The 24,026-nt window shown below is 40.4% G+C and overlaps 1 protein-coding gene across 3 annotated transcripts in view; it reads left to right on the top strand.

Annotated features, from left to right (window-relative positions):
- FRYL (FRY like transcription coactivator) overlaps positions 1-24,026 on the top strand; it is a 183,589-nt gene that overhangs the window by 121,664 nt on the left and 37,899 nt on the right. For all 3 annotated transcript variants that reach the window (XM_089525215.1, XM_089525212.1, XM_089525213.1), the window contains 10 exons: positions 2,200-2,350; positions 5,257-5,360; positions 5,871-6,056; positions 7,566-7,767; positions 8,994-9,115; positions 10,912-11,102; positions 11,749-11,843; positions 19,880-20,487; positions 20,818-20,915; positions 23,050-23,220. In XM_089525215.1, the coding sequence (XP_089381341.1) occupies positions 2,200-2,350; positions 5,257-5,360; positions 5,871-6,056; positions 7,566-7,767; positions 8,994-9,115; positions 10,912-11,102; positions 11,749-11,843; positions 19,880-20,487; positions 20,818-20,915; positions 23,050-23,220 (1,928 nt within the window). The remainder of the gene's footprint in view (positions 1-2,199; positions 2,351-5,256; positions 5,361-5,870; positions 6,057-7,565; positions 7,768-8,993; positions 9,116-10,911; positions 11,103-11,748; positions 11,844-19,879; positions 20,488-20,817; positions 20,916-23,049; positions 23,221-24,026) is intronic.

Genomic DNA, 24,026 nt, shown 5'->3' with positions numbered 1-24,026 from the left:
TCAAGACTTCTAAAACTACCCATACAAAGCCTTATCCTTTAGGCCTCTGCTCACTCAGTACTGAGCCTTCTGGAGTCTCATAAGAGGAAAGCATGACATGCAGAGCAACCATCAGAAAGAGTAGTGACACCTTTGAGCTTGCTACCAATGGTTGTAACTATTTCTCTACCATCTGCTGCAGCACAGTCCAACCCTCTCTTGGTATTGACTGTGCCCAATCTTTAGTAAAAGCCAGGAACTTTCAGAGAGCAGGATGTACCAAATCCCCCTTGCACTGCTCCGGAACTGTTACTTCTCCAGCATAATTCCTCACAAGACCACTTCCACCTTCCCTGAAACAAGGCAAATCACCATTCTATGGACAATGTTCCTATGCGTCAACTCATCCATCATATCAGGAATATCAGTGCAGGTAAGATTCAACAGTGTATTGTATATGGATTCATATCGACAAGAATATCTCTGGAGGGAAGCTCCAAGGTCATACTACTCATATTTGCCATCCTACAAGGATTGATACCATGTATGTAAGGCTCACTAACACTCCACCAGGTGTTCTCCACACTCAATATCGCAGCCAGTCTTGATCTCCATACCTACCTTCCAACCTACCTGGATGTAGATCACTCTAAGGTTCATTGATTCCACATAGCCATCCATCTCAGGCACTGAAGCAACATCCTCCATCTCTACCGCTGAGGATGACTGTAATTTTATCTAAGGCTCCACCTTTTCCTCCTCCAGTCACAGTGCTTGTGTCGACTGCTCTGATTACCTTGACTATACATGCTGAACCAATTTTGACTGCACTATCCTGCTTGTCACTGCCTGCCAAGTTTGCACTTCTTCCAAGTGCTTCTTCAGCATCCATCTTTACTAAATTACTAGTAACTAGTATGGCTCTCCATCTTCTCCTCCACTCCAGCAGACAGAGATAGCGCCAGGCGCATCCGACCCCAATTATCACTCTGCTTCTTCTTCACCAGACTCTTCATTTCTTCTAATGTACTTTGGTGACAGTAGAGGATATGACTCCTATCTCTCTGTCAGAATAGTCAGTGATATGACTAAAGCTGTTGGACTCTTCCAGTGCCAGTATTTAATCTTGTCTTCCAGATGATCAACATGTAGATGCCTACTCTAGCAACCATTTCACTGCTGCCAGAACTAATTAAGCAATCCTGGGTCAAACCAACATGTCTACCTCCAGCCTTACAGTAACTGGAACACCTCTATAGGACTCAACAGGAGAGAGCTGCTTACCTCTTTACCCATCCTTCATGGAATTTCATCATGGTAGAAGCCTGTCAGGCAAAAAGTGGGATGAAGTCACATTCCACATCTCTAAAAAGAGAGGGCAGAAGGCTAGATATCTTTGGGAGGAGGTTCTACCCATCTGCAGCCCTTTCCATCAGAGTTGCAAACATGCAGGCCTGGATATCAGCCTACCAATGCTTCCTCTGGGACAAGATGCAGGCATTTACTGTATACTGTACCTCTAGATGAACAGAAAGCCACAGCTCTCCAGTTGCATGAGGAAATTCACACTTCAGCAGAACAGCAGATACAGTCTGTTGCTCAGTTCATTGTGTTGCTAAGGTGATGGTAGAGGCACTGGCACTACAATGATATGCTTGACTCTGTTCCGCAGGCTTGATGGAAGATATCAGGTGACACAGATTGAAGACTTGCCATTTGATGGTGATGAATTTTTTCATTCCAAGACCAACAAGGGGATAGAACATCTGTCAAAGGTCAGGGTGACAGCCAAGAAAATGGGTTTCAGCGAACAGCAGCTGTTTGATCTTCCTGGAAGCAGCCATCTTCATCTTTCTTCAGATCTAAGTCTCATCCCAGGCTTCTGAAACCTCATTTCATTCTTATTCTCAATGCTGTTCTTTCTGAGAACAACACTTCAAGGAAGTCCACTGTCCCCTCAAAATCTTGATTTTGACTGTGTTTTCAGGAGACATTTAATCTCTCTGCCCCCTTTCCATCTCAGACCCCAAATTATACAGTTGCCCCTCTGTTGTCATGGGTGATCTGTTAAGAAGAAGCTGTCAAAAGGCAGCAGAATTGGGAAGCATGTGGGGGTTCAAATGGTACAGTGTACGTATTTGAAAACAGTTTGTTTCAATTAGCAGGAATATATTAAAGTGAATATCAAGCTATGAAAATAATACTTTTGATAATTGATAGGTGATTCAATGCCGCTATACTCAAACTGGCGACTGAAAGTGATGGAGCACAATGAAGGAGAACCTTTACCGTTTCCACCTTCAGGAGGTTGTTGGTCACCATTAGTGGATTACTTGCCTGAAACATCTTCTCCTGGCATGGCTCTTCATCGGTAAGCAATAGATGCAGTACATGTGAAAATGACTTGGGGATGGTTGTTGATCATGAGCATGACCCATGTTCATGATCAAATAAGGCAAATAATAATTTACATTCATTAATAGAACCATAGTTCCCAAGATAAGTGATAAGATAAGTAAGCACTATATTCTGTGCTAGTCAGGCCTCATCTGCGTACTGCATTCAGTTCTGGGCAACTCATTTTAAAAAAAATATAGAAAAATGGAGCAAGTTCAGAGAAGGGCAACAAGGACGTTAGGAGGTACTGGGAACAAAACATATGAGGAAAGGTTGGAATAATTGGGCATGTTCAGTCTGCTGAAGAGAAGTCTTGAAGGGTAACATGATTGCACTCTTTAAGTACCTCAAGGGCTGTCACAGTGAACACTTTGCTCTTTGCTGCCCCAGAGGGGAGGACCCCGTCTAAAGGTTTTATGTTATAGAGAGGTAGATTTTGATTGAACATTGGGAAAGTTTTGACAATAAGAATGGTATGATAGTGGAACAACCTCAAGAGGTTGTGACAACTCATTTCCTGGACATCTTCAGACAAAGATTAGACAGCTACCTGCTGGATTTCCTGCATTAAGCAGGGGTTTGAGCTTGATGGTCTATAGGCCTCTTCCAACTCCATTACTCCATGGTAGGGGGCCACATTTTGCTTTCTGCCAAAAATGCTAAGGGGAAATCGTAGGCCCAAAATGCCCCCAAACACTTTGTAGGGAGAACTAGGGCTGCTTCCTGTTCACTTCCTGTTTCTGGAAGTTCTGGAGTGACCAGCAGTAAGGATTCTTGGGGCCAGTATAGATGGCCCTAAAGGGGTGGCCCTTTGACCTCTGGATTGGGCCTGTGGCCACCACACTCCACGGCCCCAATCTAGTGTTTTTATGCCCCTAAAAGAAGCAGCAAAATGCTGCTCCTTTTTGGGGCAGAAAAAGGGCTGCTTTTCTGCCACAGCACTGGCTTTTGGGTGCTCCTGCAGCATGCAGTGTATAAGTGGTGTGCTGCCGGAGTGCTGTAATGCTGCTCCCATCTGGGTGGGCAGGCAGTGTGATGCCAGCTTGGGGGCATCATCAGAGCGTGAATCATCTAACCACCACGCCTCCACACTGCCCCCAAGCCAGCGTATTCTGCCGGTTTGTTTTGCCCCTTGGTTAAGAGGCCAACTTTTATTTTACCCATTTTGAGCTTTGCAAGAACATCTGCCTGACTACTGCTGAAAACAGGAAGCTAGATAAGATGGATCTTTGTCTGCTCTTACTGGGATGGATTCATGTGTAAGACAATGGTGACCAAGACTCTCACTGCTTCATCTCAGCTAGCTGAAATATAGTGGTAGTAGTGTTCTAAATCTTCTTTTACAAGTCTTTTACATGCTCTGTTGAATTGAATTTTAATAACACCATCTGTATATGTGTCATGAGTGGGATAATGAATTAGCTTTACTTCCTAAATGATAAACAGATTGTTAGAGGCACTGTAAATTGTAACTTAAGAATCTTAAACCTTTGCCTTGATGTACCACTACCATCATGAGGATGCGGTGGCTTAGTGGATAAGACACCAATTCTGACAATTGGAAGATCAGAGGGTTGACAGTTTGAGACCCGTGTGCCACAGGATGGGGTGAACCTATGTCACCAGGCCCAGCTTCTGCCAATCAAGCAGTTTGAAAGCATGCAAATGCAAGTAGATAAATAGGTATCACTATTTGAAAGACTGTATCTTCCCATATGAACCACCTAGAACCCTAAGATCTTCAGGAGAAGGCTTTCTCTCAGTCCCAACACCATCCCAGGCTCGCCTGGTGACCCGAGAGAGAGCCTTCTCCGTGGCTGCTCCTTCCCTGTGGAACTCCCTTCCACGGGAGACTAGGCTGGCCCCCTCACTGCTGGCCTTTTGTAAGCAGGCAAAGACATTTTTATTTAAACAGGCCTTTTGAGATCTGGCAGGCTTGGTTTATTGGGAGATGAGAGGATTGGACTTGGACTTTTTAATTTTAACTCTGTATGTTTTAAAAATTTTATATTTGTAATTTTTATATTTTTATCATTTTAATTGTACAATTTTAACTTATGTTTATATATGTTCGCCGTCTTGGGTCCCATTTTGGGAGAAAGGCGGGATAAAAATAAAATAAAATAAATTATATTTGGTGGGAAGGTAACAGTGTTTGGTGCAGTCATGCTGGCCACATCATCCCTGGAGTCGTCTTCGGACAATGCTGGCTCTTCAGTTTAGTAATGGAGATTAGCACTGCCTCCTACAGTTGGTTATGACTAGACATTCATGTCAAAGGACTACCTTTACCTTTTTTTATTGCTGTAATGAATACTTTTATTTTATTTGCAGTATTTCTCTTCCACCTGATATTGTAGTATCTCTGAGCAGCTAACAATAAAATCTCTTGGACAATGTAAAATATAGTACAATAGGACAATAAAATTTAAAATAAAACACGTTAAACAATTGTCATTAGACCTCAGAGGTTTCCATAAAAAGTCATTTTTTTCAGGTGATGCCAGAATTAGGCTAGTATTGGCTACAGTTGAGTCTCTTAAAGGGAAGGCATTTTGCAACTGGGGAGCCACATCTAGAGAGGCCCTCTCCTATGTCCTCAAACAGTGATTTTCTCTCACTAGAGGAAGAGTGTAGCATATTTTAGTTCTTGGGCAAGCATATATGGTGAGAGGAGTGCTCCTTTAGATATTATGGTCTCAAACTTGTCTCAGTAATTCTTGAGAGAACTGGATTATTTTTTACTGATGTTGATTATAGAATCAATACTAATTTTGCAGCTAGGATACCAGTAGTTTTCTTAAAATTTGTCACATTTGAAAAAACAACACTGTTATTACATTTTGTTCATTTAACCAGTAATTATTATTTTGCTCGTAGGTGTAACATAGCAGTGATTCTGTTGACCGACCTCATAATTGACCACAGTGTGAAGGTTGACTGGGGGAACTACCTGCACCTCTTGCTTCATGCAGTATTTATAGGTAACTACATTTATATTAAAATTTGAGGGTAATGTTAACCCAGAGTCACTGTGTTTTTTTTTTCTTTTCCCCCCTTTTTTGGGTTTTGCACACTTTGTTTTTGCAGTACTGCCCTTGAGACTCCCAGTGACACCCCTAGCACCCCACACAAATCCCCCCCCCCAAAAGAATCTGAAAGAATCTTCAGAAAAGCTTTAGCACATTTAAATTGTGGGTTTTTTTTTTGGGGGGGGGGTATACCCTTCTGAAACAGCAATAAATGTCCCAGAAAGCCACAGAGGTGACTGAGAGATGATTTCTCTTTTGACCACCTGAAATGAGGACTTCAGCTGTGGGCTGCAGCCTTTCATACATTACAGTAGTAATTAGTGAATACTCCTTTTCCCCAAACATCAATACCCTGGTCTGGTTTTTAGTAGATAAGCAATTCATTACCTTTGGATAATAATACTATGACACATATCATCTTGGCTATACTATATCTAATGTGTTATCTTTTATTACTTGTAGGACTTGATCACCATCATCCTGAAGTATATGAACACTGTAAACATCTCCTGTTGCATTTATTGATAGTGATGGGCTCTAGCAGTAATGTTCAGTCTGTGGCTTCAATCCTTCTCAGGAATAGGGAGTTTAATGAACCCCGGGTGCTCACTGTCAAACAAACAGCACATTTGGATTACATCTTCACAGGTATTTTCTAATTAATAAATTGAATGTGTGTGGGATTTAACCTTGAACTGTCCATAATGATGTACTTGTTAACTGCTACAACTAAAAGCTATTAATAGACGATTGATGAAGCTAAATTACTCTGTCTAATTAATGTTTCAGTAACAAACTTGATCAAAGATAATAGCCCTGTAGCATTATGCTCCTGAATGTAATGTCGTCAGTCAGTCCGTTGAATTTACTGACCCATCTAAGAAGAAGAAGGAAAAGATTAAGAATGCCTCCTCCACAGTTCTTTCAGAAGAACCTAATTAAACTACATACTTGTACTGGAAAAAGGCAGAAGCCACGTCACACAGTACTATAGATCTTAATGATGTGGCCATACCGATTAATGCCTTTTTTTAGTCAGGGTGCTATTACAATATCAGTTATATGTCAAGCTAAACAATCGCTGACACTCATTAAAACACTACAGATTGGATGTCAGGGCAAGAGCTTTTGCTGCCTTTGGATTTTCTGTCCTTGACTCATTCAGAGCATCAGTCAGCAGTGTAGCTTGTCAGTCTCCCATATGTGTGAGTCACATTGTCCATGAAGAGGAGCAGATAGCTAGCCTATAAGTATTTCTTTGATTGGTCATCTGTGAACCCACACACCATGCTTGTTGTCTTTGGCTTTTGGCTGCTTTGGTGGACAGGATCTGAGGAGATCTGAGTGGGAATCAAGCAGATCATGTCAGTAGAAAGAGACAGATCTGCCATCAAAAGACCATTTAGCTCTTGAAGTTTCAATGGACTGTACAGGTACAGAAACCTCTTGATGACCACTCAAAAACATAGTTACAGATAAGCAATCTGCTCTTTCCCCTTTGTTAAAGAATATAGGAACAGATGCAATTTGCTACAACAGTGGTACCCTTGGGATGTTGCCTGCCTCCCACTCAACATAGTATGTGAATAAAAATATTTTGTTTATTTAATGTGCATCTTTTCATTTGCACATATGTATTCATATTTTAACATTTTATAAGGAAATAACATTATTTAAATTAAAACAGTTTTATTTAAATAAATTCAATATTTAACTCAATGCATGTGTAAATTTTACACATAAAAAAAGTTTGGGAAGAGGAGGCGTGATCAGAGCTTCTGAGTCTCACATCCCCTTGAAACACTCTTGCAGGGGAAACCTTGGGGTCCTGCCTCACCATTTGAGTACCACTGTGTTGCATAATTATTTGAACTCTTAGGTTTAGTGGGCATGCTTTTTTTACACTGATCATTTTTGTGTTGCATGCATAAAGAAATACAGGTCTGTTAATACAAAACTGTTTTGTTCTGCATGGGCATTATGTATTTTATTTCAGCAGATGGCAGCATTTAACCACAAAGTATTATCATTCAGCTAATTGATCTTATAATAATTTTGTTTTTGACATTACATATTAAATTATATTCATAATTTGTGTTAATAAAGTAAATGTTTATTGCCATACATTGCAACTTTACAATGTCTTTCTGTAATTAGGTGTTAATGATTTTATACCGGATCACCAGCCCTCCCCTATGACAGACTCAGGGCTCAGTTCAAGTTCTACCTCTTCTAGCATCAGCTTAGGAAATACCAGTGCTGCCATTTCACATATGCATACCACCATCCTCAATGAAGTTGACATTTCAGGAGAGCAGGATGAAAAAATGAAAACACTTATGGAGTTTATTACTACAAGGTAACATTCAAACCTTGGTTCTTTTAACTCAGTTCTGTGGTACTGCGAGCATGTGCAACATTGCTGGTCATGTCTTGCATGAAAATTGCACATATTTGACAAATTTACCAGTTTCTACATTTCTGATGCCAATCATGATTCTGCAAACCAAACTGAGAAATCAGCAAATTTAGCTATTTGTTGTTGTGGTTATCCCCCTATCCGCCACTGCACTACCCATTACCTGCAAATTCAAGCCCATGACTTCCCTGATTGGGTCTAGCTATCTGGCGTGCAGTCTACCTTTCTTTCCATTACCTTCTACTTTCCCTAGCATTATTGTCTTTTCTGTCTTCTCATGATGTGGCCAAAGTAAGACAACCTCAGATTCAGCTTACGGGGAGAATTCAGGTTTAATCTGTTCTAGGACCCTTTTGTTTATCTTTTTGGTTGTCCATGGTATCCTCAACATTCTTCTCCATCGCCTCATCTCAAGTGAACTTATTTTCTACCTATCCGCCTTCTTCACGGTCCCAGCTTTCACACCCATACATGATTATGGGAAATACAATAGTTTGGACAATTGTAACTTTAGTGTTCAGTTGTATATCTTTGCACAGCTGTTTTTCCAGCACAATTTTATTGCTAAAGAATACATACTTCCACTTTAACTAGACTTTGTTGTCTGAATTTTTAGTAGAAGTGGGGAGGTGGAAGACTTCAATATTCTTGTACTGATTGATTGATTGCTTAGCTATCTCTCTCAGGTCTGCTAGAACTTGAGAACCAGTGTTCATAAAGAAGCCATGAGTCCAAGGAGACTCATTGAGCATATTTTTCTAAAAAATTGTCATGATTTTTTTCTTTTTGAGTTTCTTGTGTAATCTTAGATTTATGTTCTTATTTTCTCTTCAAAGTTGATAAACACTTGTAAGCATGACTAATATACTAGACGCTATTTAGAAATGTACTTGTACAGTTTCTGCCAAGGAGATTTAAATATTTTCAGCATTCCTGTAAACTTGTTGCAGCTCTTGTATTTTATATACGGGAAGACTTAATGGGTGGAAGCAAATGCTTTTTTTCCCTGTTCATCAGATTTCTTGCAACTACTGCATTTTATATAAGAAATTATTTAACAGTTTGGTTAAATCTATCATTCAACAAATGGTAAGCTTTCAGGCTTATTTCATTGTAATAACATTTCTGATAAATGAGTTTCAGGTTCGCTTTTTTGCTTCTTTTAGGAAACAAGGACCATTTTGGAATCATGAAGATGTTTCAGCAAAGAATCCAAGCATAAAGAGTGCAGATCAATTAACTGTATTTCTAAAGCATGTCATTTCTGTATTTAAACAGTCAAGTTCAGGTATGATTTACAAATGTAAATGCATGATACATTTTCAATAAAAGAATATTTCAAGATGGAAAAAGAATACTGTAAATCTTACTATAAGAGTTGGCAACATAAGGCCCCCGTTTTCAATCCTACTATCTCTGAATTTCAATGGTATGGCAACTGCCAAAAAAAAAAAAAATCAAATGTCATTGTCTTTGAAAGTATATAAACAGACTCCTTTTATCAAGCTTTCTAGGCAACCTATTTGTTAAGGAAATTATGACACGTTTTGTTGCTACAACACTAAAAATTCTGTAGAATAGCAGCAGAGGTAAGGCCACCCATCCCAATATATTGCATAATAAAATGTGTGTGTGCGTTTTCAGCTCTTACCAAAGTATTACAGATAATACATGTAATAAACTTTATGTTATGTTTGGCTCAGTATCCAGGATGGAGACATGAACTATACTGTATATACTAGGTGTATTTAATAGTGTAAATACTAATAATGTACAAATAATATTAAATCATTATAAAGCAGAAGAAATACAGGAAAATCATAAAGCAGCAACACATTTAACTCTGGAAGCCTCAATAGAATCAGTAAATAAAAAGTGCACTGTGTAAGCAAAATCCATAAACAGGATTGGATAACATCTTCCTTGGACAATTAAAATATCTTCTAAAAGATGAGCTTTTCAATTGTCTAGACTAGGAATGAAGACAGAACTAGAAAACTCCAGAAATAATCTTAAAGTCTTACGACAACAGCATTCTGTGCAGTCATGCTGGCCACATGATCACAAAATTGTCTTTGACAACACTGGCCCTTGGCTTAGTAACAGAGTTGAGAATTGATCCCTACAGTCAGACATGACTTAATTTTGACAAAGGGGAAACCTTTACCTTTTCCTTTTTTACTTGCCAACACAAGGGAGACATTTCTCAGTCACTGTTCCACTGGCTGCTCAGTTGCTGCTCCTAAGGTGACTAGTTGCAAAGAAGATTCTCAATCCATCTTAGAGGTGTAGCTGGCTTCCCACTCCCCCCCCCTCCAAGCTAGGAAGGACTCTCAATCTGAGAGAAGTGAGAGAGGAAAGGGACTCTTTTGAAGAATCAACCCTAGATACTCCTTCCACAGAGATGTGTCTTCCCCACACAGCATCAAATTGTCTTCCCACATACACAAACATGCTTCTCTTCTGTTGGCCTGTCTAACAAAAGAAAGCAGGAGCAACAGCACAGCTCCAACCTGTCAGCCATGTCCTGGCAAAGCTCACAAAGCCTAAGCAGGCTTCATTTTGCCATCACTTCTTCCCCACTGCTACATGCTCATCATCCCCACCATGGTCCTAAAGGCCACTGGTTCTCCTTGTCTTTCCTGTGCACCAGCACTTTGACTAAAAGTCCCCCGTCATCCTCTTTTTCCTCACCACACTCCGCAGCACCTTCTTCCCTCTCACCACCCTCCCGCAATTTTTCCACTGCTCCCAGTGGATCACTACTGCCTGCTTTGGGAATCACTGTTTTAAATGATATTTTAATGGTCCAATAGAAGTTATGTATAACCTTTGTTGGCATAATTATACTCTAAAATGTTGGGCAACTAAAGTTAATTTAGTGCCCAAACAAATACATAGTAAACAGATGGTATTTCTTTAGATTTCCACAGAAGAAAAGAAAAGGAAAATAATTAAATTCCCACTTCTAATAATTTCTGCTGAAAGAAATGTAGTGGCCCAAGTAATTAAAATACTGTTCATAAAACTTTCTCAATTCTATTCTTTACTGCATGCTCTTATGTATAGTTACTTTATTTGCAGTTGGATTTCAGCTGGAACACCATCTGAGTGAAGTTGCACTGCAAACTGCGCTTTCTTGCTCCTCCCGACATTACGCTGGGAGATCCTTTCAGATCTTTCGAGCACTGAAGCAACCTCTTTCTGCATCTACACTTTCTGACATCTTGTCCAGGCTTGTGGAAACTGTTGGAGATGCAGGAGAAGAAGCTCAGGTACTTCATTTGGGGTGGAGTGGGGTGGTCTTCTAAGACAGCTTAACATTGTAATATAATGTATTTCACAAATATTCATTGATTGATTGCATTTGTTCAAGTATATTTTTGTGAAAGAATGTAAGACTTACATTGTAAATCATGATTATGCAGAATAATATTTAGGTTGTGCCATGCTGACAGTGTTGTTAAGGCAGCTATCACAGACATATTTTGGATATGATTCTGCATACACTTTTAAAAGGAGATGCCTGACATTTCATCACACAAAGCCAATACTGAATGCTAATATAATAATAACTGAAGAATAAAATGAACTAGCAATGCAGGTATATGCTTCTCCTACATAATATTTCTTTGTGTTTGAAAACAAGTGAACCAGTTTTGAATACGATTCCTAAGTTTCCTAGAGGCACAAAACATGATACTGTAAGTAAATAGTTGACGGGTGGAAGCTGGACAGTCTGCACTTCGAGTTGATTCACTTCCAAGACATTGCAGTAATTGTTTCAGCTGTTATTGTACTTTAAAAACAAACTGTAGTTTTGAAAGTTTGAAGCTATGCCGTCATATTCTCTTTGGGGAAAATGATTTCTCTTCAAATCTTTTTACCTGTTGTGTATGTGTTTCAAATCCTCCCCCATAGGGTTTCGTCATAGAACTACTTCTTACTTTAGAGTCAGCTGCTGATACACTGGCAGACACCATGAAGCACTATGATCTTCTCACCGCACTTTCCCAGTAAGAATTAATGTAGTCATCTTTAGCATGTGTTTCAAATGCTTATGGTATCATCTGGGCCATAAAAACAAAAAATTATTTTTTACTACATGAGGAAGGGGATGATATGATTTCAAGGTTACTAATTATCAAGGCTATGAAGAGAAATGAAAGTATTACCTACTTAATATTAGGGTGGGCCCTGCACTTTTACTACTTGTGTAAGAAGGGGAATTTTAGCAGGTATGGCTTGTCATGCAAATTCCTTCTACACAACAAAAGTGCAGAAGCCCTGTTTCCTTAGTCATCTGACCACCATAATTTAGAAAATTCAGAATTGAATATTTTTTGGATCATAGTTTCTGTGGGTTGGGGAAGTGGTTTTTTCTGCTTTGTATGCCTTTTCTTCCACATTCTTATTTTTCTTCCACTGGCCAAAAATGCTGAAATATTCAAAGCTGGATGGAATCAGCACAGCTTGAGCTATAATGACATTCACTCTCATCGAGAAGAGAAATAGTAATGTATGAATGGGTTAACTCCTGTCTCCACCCAGGCTAGGCAGGATGAATGTGAATTTAAACTGAAACTGTCTGTTGGTCCTCATCTCCTCCTGCTTCGGTTCTTCATCTTGTCATTCCCAAGAAAGGTCATATGTCAATCTCCTCTGCTTTACCATGCCCATAGCTTTCTGTTTCCTGACATAACTCTCCTTCCTTGCTTTCCTCTCTTTTCTTTCTCTCTCTCTTCCCTTTTTGCCCTTTTCTCTAATGCACCCTTTGAGGTGGGCAAAATTGAAATGGATATAATAAAGCAAGCTTCACTTCCCAGAGCTGTCATGGTCCTAAGTACTTCAGAGTAGCTCAGGAAATTTAAATGCTCTTGGCTGCCATCCCTGGGAGCCACAACAGCATTTTCTATGGAAATGGCTACCTCCTCTGGAGCTGCCTACGCTGATGAAGTTGTTGATGCAGTCCAGATTGAAATAGCTCATTCCTATTCCTGTGACTGTGAAATGGCTGAGTTTGCAGAGACTGCTTTTTTGGGCAACAGGTAAAGCAAGATACTTTAGCATCCAAAGGGGCTAATGAGCTTGAATACTCAGAAGGGGCTGTGGAGAAAGAGGTGAAGGCCATCCAAGTCCACAAATCCTTGCTACTATAATCATAGCCTCAGATACTTCCAAGGTGTCTCCCAAGCCCAAGAGAACATGCCCATGTCCTGTGGCCTTTTGCAGTGGCCATTTTGAAGCCCGCAATACAGACAACCGACATTTTGAACAAGGTAATATATATCCTTCAGTGTCTATGCCTTTTCCTCTATAGTGGATTTAGCAGATTTCCTCTATGAAGGCAAAGGGACTAAAAGGCATCAACCCACCTCTTTCTACTAGTTGTCAGACAGTTAATATATACTCTCCCTCCACAGAGGAATGCAGATAGTAAGCATGCCAAACAGCCTGCTCAGCCAATACAAATATAATAGCTGAGAACTCATTTGATGAGAACTCCTAACTTGTAGCAAGGACTCAACATTTCTATGCTTATCGGGAGTCAGGTGTAGCTTCTCTTTATGGAGTATCTCTGAGGAACTCATATGAATCCCATTTTGGGATAAAGGTGGGATATAAATCAAATACATAAATAAAAATCTGATTTAGAGTTGGAAGAATAGTCAGACATTGGGGAATAGGAGGAACCAACAAGAGAGAGCCATTTTAATTTAGATGATGATGATGATGATGATAATAATAATAATAATTTCTATTTATTATTTGCATAAAATGATGATTTAGCCCCTCTTAGTTTGCTGACTCTGTTTACAGCCCAAGTCCTATGCTTACTGATCATACATATCAGATAGGTGGAAGACTTTCCTCAATGCCTAGGAGGCCTGTGCATCAGATCAGTGGGTACTCCAGGCAATAAAGAAAAGATAGACCTTAGAATTTCACCAAACTGTACGTCTTAGAATTTCCAACATCAAAGTGTCACACAGAAGTCCTAACACTAAGTCAGACTTAGGGGCCACAGAACTTGTACTCCCAACAAGTGCTTCACCCAGGTCTATTCTTTTTTATTTATCATGTCCAAAAAGGAAGGCTGGAATCTGCCCTGTTTTGAAACTCACATTTCTAAACAAATTCATAAATTGCTAAAAAAAATTCTGGATGGAAATGCTCCAGATGGTCCAAGAGAGCCTTTTCACAGGATACTTCCTCTTATCTGTTGGACTAGCAGAAGCCTATTTTCATAGGCCTATACATCTTTCCTCACAAAATTACCTGAGGTTTTTGAAAAAATAAAATCATCTTTATTAATATTTTGTATATTAAAAACAGTTCTCAATAAACATCAATTCATAGCATATTCAGAAAAGGGGGGGAACTACATACAACATGCAATCATAAGTACATAACTAACTTAAATTCAAGAGGCTACTGTAAGAACAGAATATGGAGGAACAGGATGGTTCCCAATTGGCAAGGAGGCCAGGCAACACTGTATTTTATCACTGTATCTGTTCAACTTGTATGCAGAAAATATATGTAGAGTTGGTGTAGACATGAAAGAAGGAAGAGTGAAGATAAGAACATCAATCATCTTAAGTTACGCATACAACACTATACTACTAGCTTGAGAGCATTACAGACTTGGAACAATCACTAAAGAAAGTCAAGGAAGAAAGCACAAAAGCAGGCTTAATGTTAAACATAAAGAAAACAAAAATAATGACCATGAAGGATTTACATAAATTCAGTTTAGCTAATGAGGAAATTAAGATAAAGATTCCCCATACATTGGATCAAAAATTAATCAGAATGGAGACTGCAATCAAGAAATCAGAAGAAGATTAGGAATGACTGAGGAGTATGTGCTTCTTCAATCCAGTACTTCTCAGTCAAGGTCCAGTATTCCACCCAGATCCAGGATGGCTCACTTCACTTAGCTGCCTGGCAGCTGAGTAGACCGCATACTTTAAAGAAGGCTACTTCCACAGATGGAAATTAACCTTTAAAGCAATGAAACAACGGTTTTAGGTAGTTTTGTAGAGAATCCATCTTCCCCTAAACTACAGTCGGCCCTTCTTATACACGGATTTTTTATACACGGATTTAAGTATACACGGTTTGAAAATGTTCCAAAAAAGTATAAATTTACCTTGATTTTCCATTTTTTATAAGGGACACCATTTTGCTATGCCATTATATTTAATGGGACTTGAGCATACACTGATTTTGTTATACACGGGGGATCTTGGAACCAAACCCCAGCGTATAACAAGGGTCCACTGTACAGAGATTAAGGACATTCTGGAATTCCTAATCAGGTCTATACATGGGGCTCCAGCAAAACACACTTCATTGCTAAACAGCAGCACTAGCATCCATCCTAACAAATACTCTGTTTTATCCCACCTGCACATTAGGAGACATCTCAGAGAAGCAACTCTATTTAGTCCTCCTGTAAGCACTAAGTAGAGCTGTTCTGCCCTGGGACCTTCACAAAGTGTTCAAAGTCCTGCCCAAGCCTCCCTTCAAGCTACTTAGAAGTGTACTATTCAAGATTGTTTCTACCAAGACCCAGTTTTTTCTTGCAGTCACTTCAGCCAGACAAATTTCAGAACTGGCTAGCCTGTCCATAATCCCATCTCACTAAGTTTGAGTTTATCTATGGCTAGACCTTTTGTCCAATCTTCTTGCCCAAGATCAACTCTACCTCCCATATCTCACAGCCCATAGTACTCCTTTCCTTTTGCCCTCATCCAAAGCACCCTTTCCAAAAACAATAACACAGACTACATGTAAGAAAAGTCCTTTTAGTCTTCTTTCTGTCCACCTCCTTGGGAATGAAGATGTCATGTGCCATACTAACCAGTGGATTAAAACATGCATTTCCCCCCATATTTGACTTTAGATTATCCAAAACCTTAAAATATAATAACATACTCATCTGGATTAGCAGGCATGACTGGTGCCTTTTCAACCAGTGCATCCCAAGATTGAGCAGCCATATGAGAAACTACCTCCACATTCACAAAACATTGCAAACTAACTAGATAATCTACAGTGCTATATAAATAAAGTTTAATAATAATAATAATAATAATAATAATAAGTTTGCTTTAGCCAGGGCCTCCTTTGCCAGGAGGATTCTACAAGGCACCCCCCATTGAAGCATTCCCTTGCCACCTCCCCATCTGGATACATATATCTGCTTGGGTAGATCCCTTCATGAATTGTGCCTTGTCTGCTGGGTGAGAATGGTTCATTGAAGGATTTACTGTGAAGGTCCATTCTTACCAAGAAAAAGAAACCACCCAATCCCACTCTAGGTGGCAAGATCTTAATTCTTTGCTCGGTGTTGGAGAGTTTTTTTTTCCTACTTTCCTGTTGTCTTGGCTTGTGAAGGAACTGAGGCAGAAGGAGATGAGGACCAAAAGTAAGTTTCAGTTTAAAACCACATGACATTTTGCCTAGTCTGGATGGTGACAGGAGTTAACCCTTTCATGGATGGCTCCTCCTTGGCAAGAATGGACCTTCATGGTAAGTCCTCTGATGTGCCATATTCAATAGTCTCTACTCAGGGTGGTGTTCATTGGATTATAATAAATAATAAAAATTTTATTTTTATACCGCTCCTTCCAAAGATCAGGGCGGTTCACAGCAAAAACAACAATACATACAACAACATACATTAGTATAAAATTACATACAATAAAAATAAAAATAACTAAAAGCCCCGTTAGCCGATCCTCTTGCTCTTAAAGAGGAATGGAGGTCTGATTGGACTTTACTCGGGGAATGCAGACTGAAATAGAAAGGTTTTCAAGTCCTTTCTAAATTGGGCCAGGGAGGTGGCCGAGCGGAGCTCTATGGGCAGCGTGTTCCAAAGGGCCGGGACGGCGATGGAAAAAGTCCTCCTCATGGTGGAGGTGAGCCTAGCCCCCGGTACCCTAAGTAATTGCTGCCCAGATGTTCTGAGGGTGCGGGACAGAATATACGGGGAGAGGCGGTCCTTCAGGTATGCCGGGCCCAAGCCATTTAGGGCTTTATAGGTGATCACCAACGCCTTATATTGTGCCCGGAAGCGAATGGGCAGCCAATGGAGGTCTTTAAACACCGGTGTTATATGGCTGGCCCTGGAAGTACCAGTGACCAGCCTGGCTGCCATATTCTGCACCATTTGTAGCTTCCAGGTTTGGTATAAGGGTTGCCCCATGTAGAGTACATTGCAGAAGTCCAGTCTCGAGGTTACCAGAGCATGTACCACAGTTTCAAGGTCCCTCTGGGTCAGGTATGGGCGCAGCTGGCGAATAAGCCGAAGCTGATAGCAGGTGTTCTTGACCGTCGCATTCACCTGAGCAGTCAGGTGAAGCGACGAGTCAAGAAGCACCCCCAGACTGCGCACGGAGTCCTTCACAGGGAGCGTGACCCCGTTCAGGACAGGTGGAACCACCGCCATTCCTGGACCAGGGGAACCTATCACAAGTACCTCCGTTTTCTCTGGATTCAGCTTGAGTCGGTTTTCCCTCATCCAGCCCATTACTGACTCCAGACAGGCCACGAGAGGAGAGACGCCATTCTCAGTCACTGCATCAGTCGGAGACATAGAGAAGATTATTTGGGTGTCATCAGCATACTGATAACCCCGCGCCCCATGTCTCCGGATGATCTCTCCCAGCGGTTTCATGTAAATGTTAAATAGCATGGGAGACAGAATGGCTCCTTGAGGGACCCCGGTTTTAAGGGCCCACTCATCGGAGCACACGTCTCCCAGCTGCACCATCTGGGACCTCCCAGAGAGGTAGGACCGGAACCACTGAAGCACAGTGCCCCCGATTCCCACCTCTGCCAGGCGCCCCAGAAGGATACCATGGTCTATGGTATCGAAAGCCGCTGAGATGTCCAAGAGCACCAGCAGGGACACGCTTCCCCTGTCGATGCCCAGACGGAGATCATCGACCAAGGCGACCATGGCCGTCTCAACCCCGTCACCCGCTCGAAAGCCAGTTTGAAATGGGTCCAGATAATCCGTTTCATCCAAGACCGACTGAAGCTGGATTGCAACCGCCCTCACCTTCCCCAAAAATGGCAGCAGCGAGACTGGCCGATAATTATTATGTACCAGGGGGTCGAGGGAGGGCTTTTTAAATAAAGGTTTAACAATGGCCAATTTTAAATCAGATGGAAATTGCCCTTCCCTCAAAGATGTATTAATGATCCGGCGTAACAGTGAAGTTACTGCCGGTCCCCCCTGGACCGCTAGCCACGAGGGGCAGGGATCGAGAGAGCAGGTTGTCTTCCGAACACTTCCGAGGATCTTGTCCACATCATCGGTAGTTACCAACTCAAACCGATCCAGTTTAATGGAGTCCACGGAGGCTCTGGACGCCTCTACCCTAGGTTCTGCTATAATGTCGGCGTTAAGACCTTCGCTTATCCGAGAGGTTTTATCCGCGAAGAAGTTATTAAATTGGTCACAGCAGACCTTAGAAGGTTCAAGGATCTGGTTCAGGGCAGGAGGGAGCTGAGTTAGCTCCCTGACCACCCTGAACAACTCTGCTGGACGCGACTCCGCGGACACAATACGAGCACCATAGAACGAGTTCTTTGCTGCTCGTATCGCCTCTCCGTAGTCCTCTAACAGTTGGTCTAGGAGAGCCTTGTCGTCTAAGCAAAGGTGTTTCCGCCAACGGTACTCTAGCCGTCGCAGTTCCCGCTTCCTTGCCCGGAGATCTTCCGTATACCAGGGCTTGCACTTGGAAGCGGGTCTGAGAGGGCGCTTGGGAGCGATACTGTGTATAGCCCTAGAAAGACCGGTATTCCAGATACCAGTCAGGGCATCAACAGAGTCGCCGTCACTACCAACCATGTGTCCCTCTAGAGCTTCCTGGAACCTTTTGGGTTCCATCAGCCTTCGAGGGTGGACCATCCTAATAGGTCCACCACCCCCGGGGGGGATCTGGGTAGAGACCTTGATTGTAGCCTCTACCAGGAAATGATCCGTCCATGGCAGGGGGGAAATATTAGTTATTTCCGCCCACGGATTATCCGCATCCGAACAGAAGACCAAATCAAGCGTATTACCCGCGCAATGCGTAGGACCCGATATCAGCTGGGACAGGCCCATGGCCGCCATGGTATCCATGAATTTGCGAGCCGCACCGGGTGGAACATAGCTGGCCGTGAGGGAGATGTTGAAGTCACCCAGGACAAGTAGCCTGGGCGTCTCCAGCATCAGTTCAGCGACCAGCTGTGTCAGCTCGTTAAGGGAGTCCGTTAGCGCACGGGGTGGCCGATACACCAACAGAATCCCTAGACTGTCCCTCGCTTTTAGGGTCAGGTAAATACACTCGATGTAGGACGTCTGTCGGATGTGGTTCCTGGTGAGGGACACGGTGTTCCTATGTATAATCTTAAATATTCAGAATGCATCATGTGATATTTGTAAAACATAAATTGATTCTTCCCTAAGCTGTTCCAATGATCACCCCACACTTTTAGAACTGTCTTCCCTGAGAAGTTCATCGATTTCCCTTTATGATAATTTTAGAAGGACCTGGAATTTTTTTTTTTTTAAATCACCAAGCTTTTCCTTGATTTTTAAAATACAGGCTTATTATGTTATAACACTGGTTGTATGATTTTTAAAGATTATGGGTGAAATCTTACTGGGCAGTATAACTATGCAGATATAGGCCGCAACCATGGCAGAAGGAATAAAAAGTGTGCCTGGTGGTGAGGAAAGCAGATATAATCTCTGTAGCCATCCAAATGGAAAGCCATCAATTCCTGAGTAGCCTGTTTCTCAGTCCCTAGATTCCAAGTAGGTCCTGCTGGAATTTAAAATACTGGGATCATATGTTCACATTGTGCGGACCTATTGCAGAAGAGAAATATGCAGACACATTAAGATGTCTACAATACTTGATTAAACTGGTAAAATGCTGCATGCTAGTATCTCAAGTTAAAGGATGTTAGGAAAATAAATCCTGTAGTGTTCTTTATGGGGTTTTTTTAAACTTTGATTTGCCATATTCTCTTCTCATTTCAGTGCTTCATACTATGATCCATTAATGGGAAACAAATATGCAGCTAACAGGAAAAGCACTGGTCAGATAAATCTAAGCACAAGTTCCATTAGTAGTGGCAATTTTTTAGGCTACTATAGTAACATGAGAAGCAACTCTCTGAGACTGAGTTTAATAGGTGATCGAAAGATTGATCGGCGGAGGAGCAATACACTGGATATAATGGATGGAAGGATTAATCATTCCAACAGTTTAGCAAGGACTAGAAGCCTTTCCTCCCTGAAAGAGGGAGGAATGCATGATGTGCAGCCCACTACTGATCCTATGAACCTGATGGCTACCATATTCTGGATTGCGGCATCTTTGCTAGAATCAGATTATGAATACGAGTACCTCCTGGCTCTCAGGCTGCTCAACAAACTTCTGGTTCATTTGCCTCTGGATAAGTCTGAAAGCAGGGAGAAAATTGAAAAGATGCAGAGTAAATTAAAATGGAATAACTTTCCAGGCCTTCAGCAGCTGTTCCTGAAGGGTTTTACCTCAGTTTCTACACAGGAAATGACAGTTCATTTACTGAGCAAACTCATCACAATCTCCAAGCATGCACTGGTGGATCCTTCTCAATTAACAGGTATACTTTTCAAATGTAACATATGTAGCCGTGCTGTATCAAATGCTGAAAATAATGAATTGAATATTTTATAATCTAGGAGCCATGTAAAACTGACTTTTAACAGAAAGCAGTAAAGTATTATTTGAGAAGAGTTCTTGGAAAATGGTGCAGAACAAAGAGATATCTGAGATATTCTGGTATGATAGATTTCTCAAAGAATTAAGGTCATTCTTACTGTGTTTATGTCAAATAGCATTTACAAGAAGCATGTCGTAGTATAAGCGGTCAGAAAACTGTAGAAATGTATTCCCTGTAAAGATGTGTTCTGCTTCATATCCTCTTATGCAGGATTTCCTCTCAACATCTTGTGTTTATTGCCTCATCTAATTCAGCATTTTGATAATCCAACTCAGTTCTGCAAAGAAACAGCAGACAGAATAGCAAAGGTATGTAATAACCTGAAAAGATTTAGAAATTGATTTCTAGCTTCCATAGTGAAAGCAGAGGCACAAACTTAATTAAAAACTTGTTTTAATAAATGTGGAATTGTTTATCCAATTTGCTGGGAGATTATTGTGGATCCTCACTCGAAAGGCCCAAACACATTCAGTCAAAATATTTATTTAATAGAAAGGTTATATTTGTAGTTATAAAATCAGATCTCTTGTTAAAAAGCAATTATATGGTTGGCACAGAGGACCAGTCTACTAACCATGAGTTACCCCTTCACTACCCAGAATGAGGCAGCCTTGTAATCTGTTGTTGTTTGCTGTGACTCTAAGCCCATCTTGTCAGGTTTTCCTCCTGCCACACCACAGTGACTGGAAAAGTTGCCTCTTAATCAGTTTGATCTTACTTTCAGTTACTCTTCTCCTGATTCTGTTATTTTTTCCTCTGTATTTATCTGGGTTCCTTCTTTTTAAATTCTTATTTCTCCATCGTTTGAAGTATCGTTTTGGGGTGGAAAGAAAAATATCAAGAAGCTTGCTTTGAAGATGAACATGCTTTTTTAAAAATCGCAATATCACAAGTAATTCCAGTCTGTAATGGTGGCTGCCTCTTCTTGGACACTAAATGATACTTGGATACTTTTTTGAACTACAATTCTACTTCTATAAACTGGTATATATAATATAATAATAAATGTATATTTATCTTGGTTGACTTGTGAATATACTTTTTTGTCAAGAATATACCAAGATATATGTATATTTATTTTTATACATATTGGTTTATAGAAGTAGATTGGTAGTACATATATTGGGGTGTTATTGTATACTTCATTGTGCTTTTCTGACCAAGTTCCAGGAGAGGGGTATTTCTCACCTGATTCACTCAAAGACCCATTTGTTTATCCAGCTGAAAAATATACTAAATAATAAAAAAGTATTGTAATTCACTCTATAAGAGTTTAATGAAAAAGTGCAGTTTGGTAATGGCAATCAACTCATGATTTCTTTTAGATTAGTAACCTCTATAATACTAACACTTTACCTGTAGGCTGAAGGCAGAGGAAAACAAATGCACACTTGAAAAAATAATATTGCTATAGCATCTTTCAAGATAGGTTGGTTTTTAGAGGCTGTGCATTAAAGGGTATTTTAGTGAAGAAAAAGATAAGAAACAAGCAGTGCTGTCTAGACTTTTTGTCTATGATTGGGGGAAGGAAAACAGTCTGTAGGCCAAATTCTGACATTCACATGGGGGAGAAAAAAGGACACCCCCCCCCCTTCGCTTCATCTTCTAAGCCAGTGCTTCTTAAGCTATCTGAAGTGAGAGACAATCAGTAGTTTCCCCAGTGTGTCAGGGACCAATACTGTAACTGTGCATCTTGGCTACAGTTGTTTCTTTTACTTCTGGAAGTTCTCCAGGGACTTATAGCAGCTGGCTCAGACATTGGTCCATGAACCACCACTTTGAGTAGCACAGCTCTAAATCAGTGCTTCTTAAACTAGCTGATAAGGGAAACCAGCAGTTGTGTTTTTTTCTCCCAGAGTGCCAGGGACTGAACTATTTGTGCCAATCAGCTAAAATTATTCCTTTATTAACTGGAAACTCCCCAGGAACTAGCAGCAAGATCGCTCAAGGCCAGTACTGGTTCCCACACTGCCATTTGGAGGAGCATTGGTCTAGATGTAAGACTCATATGTTCCAAGTCACTATCTACTCATGCCCTATTTTCACAATCTCTCACATTCTTTTGCCTTTTCTTTGTGGAGGAGAAATCACAAATAGAAACTGGATAGTTGATAAGCCAAGCACTGCAAAACCATCTGTAAAGCATATCTGATCTGAAACTCATTCAGCTGGTTGTTCCACATGATATGTGTGTTACAGATTTAATTGTGGTTGAGACTATCCAAATTAACGCTGATATTTCTGCTAATGTTTCTTCATTCTGCTAATCAACTTAATTGAACACAAACCTTTATGCTGTGGTCTTCCAGTCATATTACTTAACAACAACAATCTTAATTGAATCTCAGAGTATTATTTTTAGTGAGTGACAGTGAAATTTTAAATCAAAAATTATACTTACACAGGTCTTTTAGGTAACAATTTTTTCCTTGTGTTTCATAGGTTTGTGCGGAAGAAAAGTCCCCAACTCTTGCTAATTTGGCCCATATGATGAGTCTATACAGTACACATAGTTATTCCAGAGACTGCTCAAACTGGATTAATGTAGTGTGTAGATATTTGCATGATTCCTTCTCAGAAACAACTTTTAATCTTGTAACATACCTTGCAGAGGTAATGAAATAATCTATGACTTTATATATTTCCAAGTTACTTTCAGTTATGGTATACTATTTCCACTTAGCATTTTGTCATCTTGTATTTGAATGCTAATAAATACAATTCGGGTAGGGGATTTTCTTCATGTATTGTATAAGAGATTGTTTTGCATCTTCATCATGGTTCATGTCTTGAATGAAACTCTTGGAGTTCTCCAAATATTGTTGAATTTCAACTCTCAGTATTCTTCACCATTACATTTGCTGGCTAGAGATGCTGGGATTTGCAGTTCAACAACATATGGAGAGCACACAAATCCCACTGCTGATTGGAATAATTACTCCCCTCCTTTCCCTGTCCATGATTTGGAAAATTGTGGGCCTGTGCTCTGCACAGAATATAGAATTACCATTTCCTCATCATCTTTCCTTTCCCTTCCTTTGAAAAGCTTGGTTTGGATCCAGACAGAGTCACATTTAAATTAGATCTATGGAAATCAATGGGACTTACATTGGTCTTGACTAATATAAATCTAATTTATTTTAATGAGCCTCCTTCAAGTATGATTTACATTAGATCCAGTCCCTACTTCATTTTATCATCCATGTAAAGAACACAAGAAATTTAACAGAACGGTAATGCTTCTAAACTTACACTTTCAAAAGTAATGGATGAATTAGGGACTCTTTTATCAACTTTAGAAGAAGGCATGATTTGTAGATAATCATAACACAAAGATCTTGCTAGGAGTAAAATTCAGCAATTCCACCAAGTATCATATTGCAAGCACTTTGAATATAGTGGGCTAGAGAGTACAGTTT

This window comes from Sceloporus occidentalis, unplaced genomic scaffold (assembly GCF_023333645.1).
Source record: "Sceloporus occidentalis isolate IW3139 unplaced genomic scaffold, rSceOcc1.0.p SCAF_5, whole genome shotgun sequence".
Taxonomy (NCBI): domain Eukaryota; kingdom Metazoa; phylum Chordata; class Lepidosauria; order Squamata; family Phrynosomatidae; genus Sceloporus; species Sceloporus occidentalis.
The sequence above is the reverse complement of the archived record's forward strand: the minus strand, read 5'-3'. Positions and strand labels throughout refer to the sequence as shown.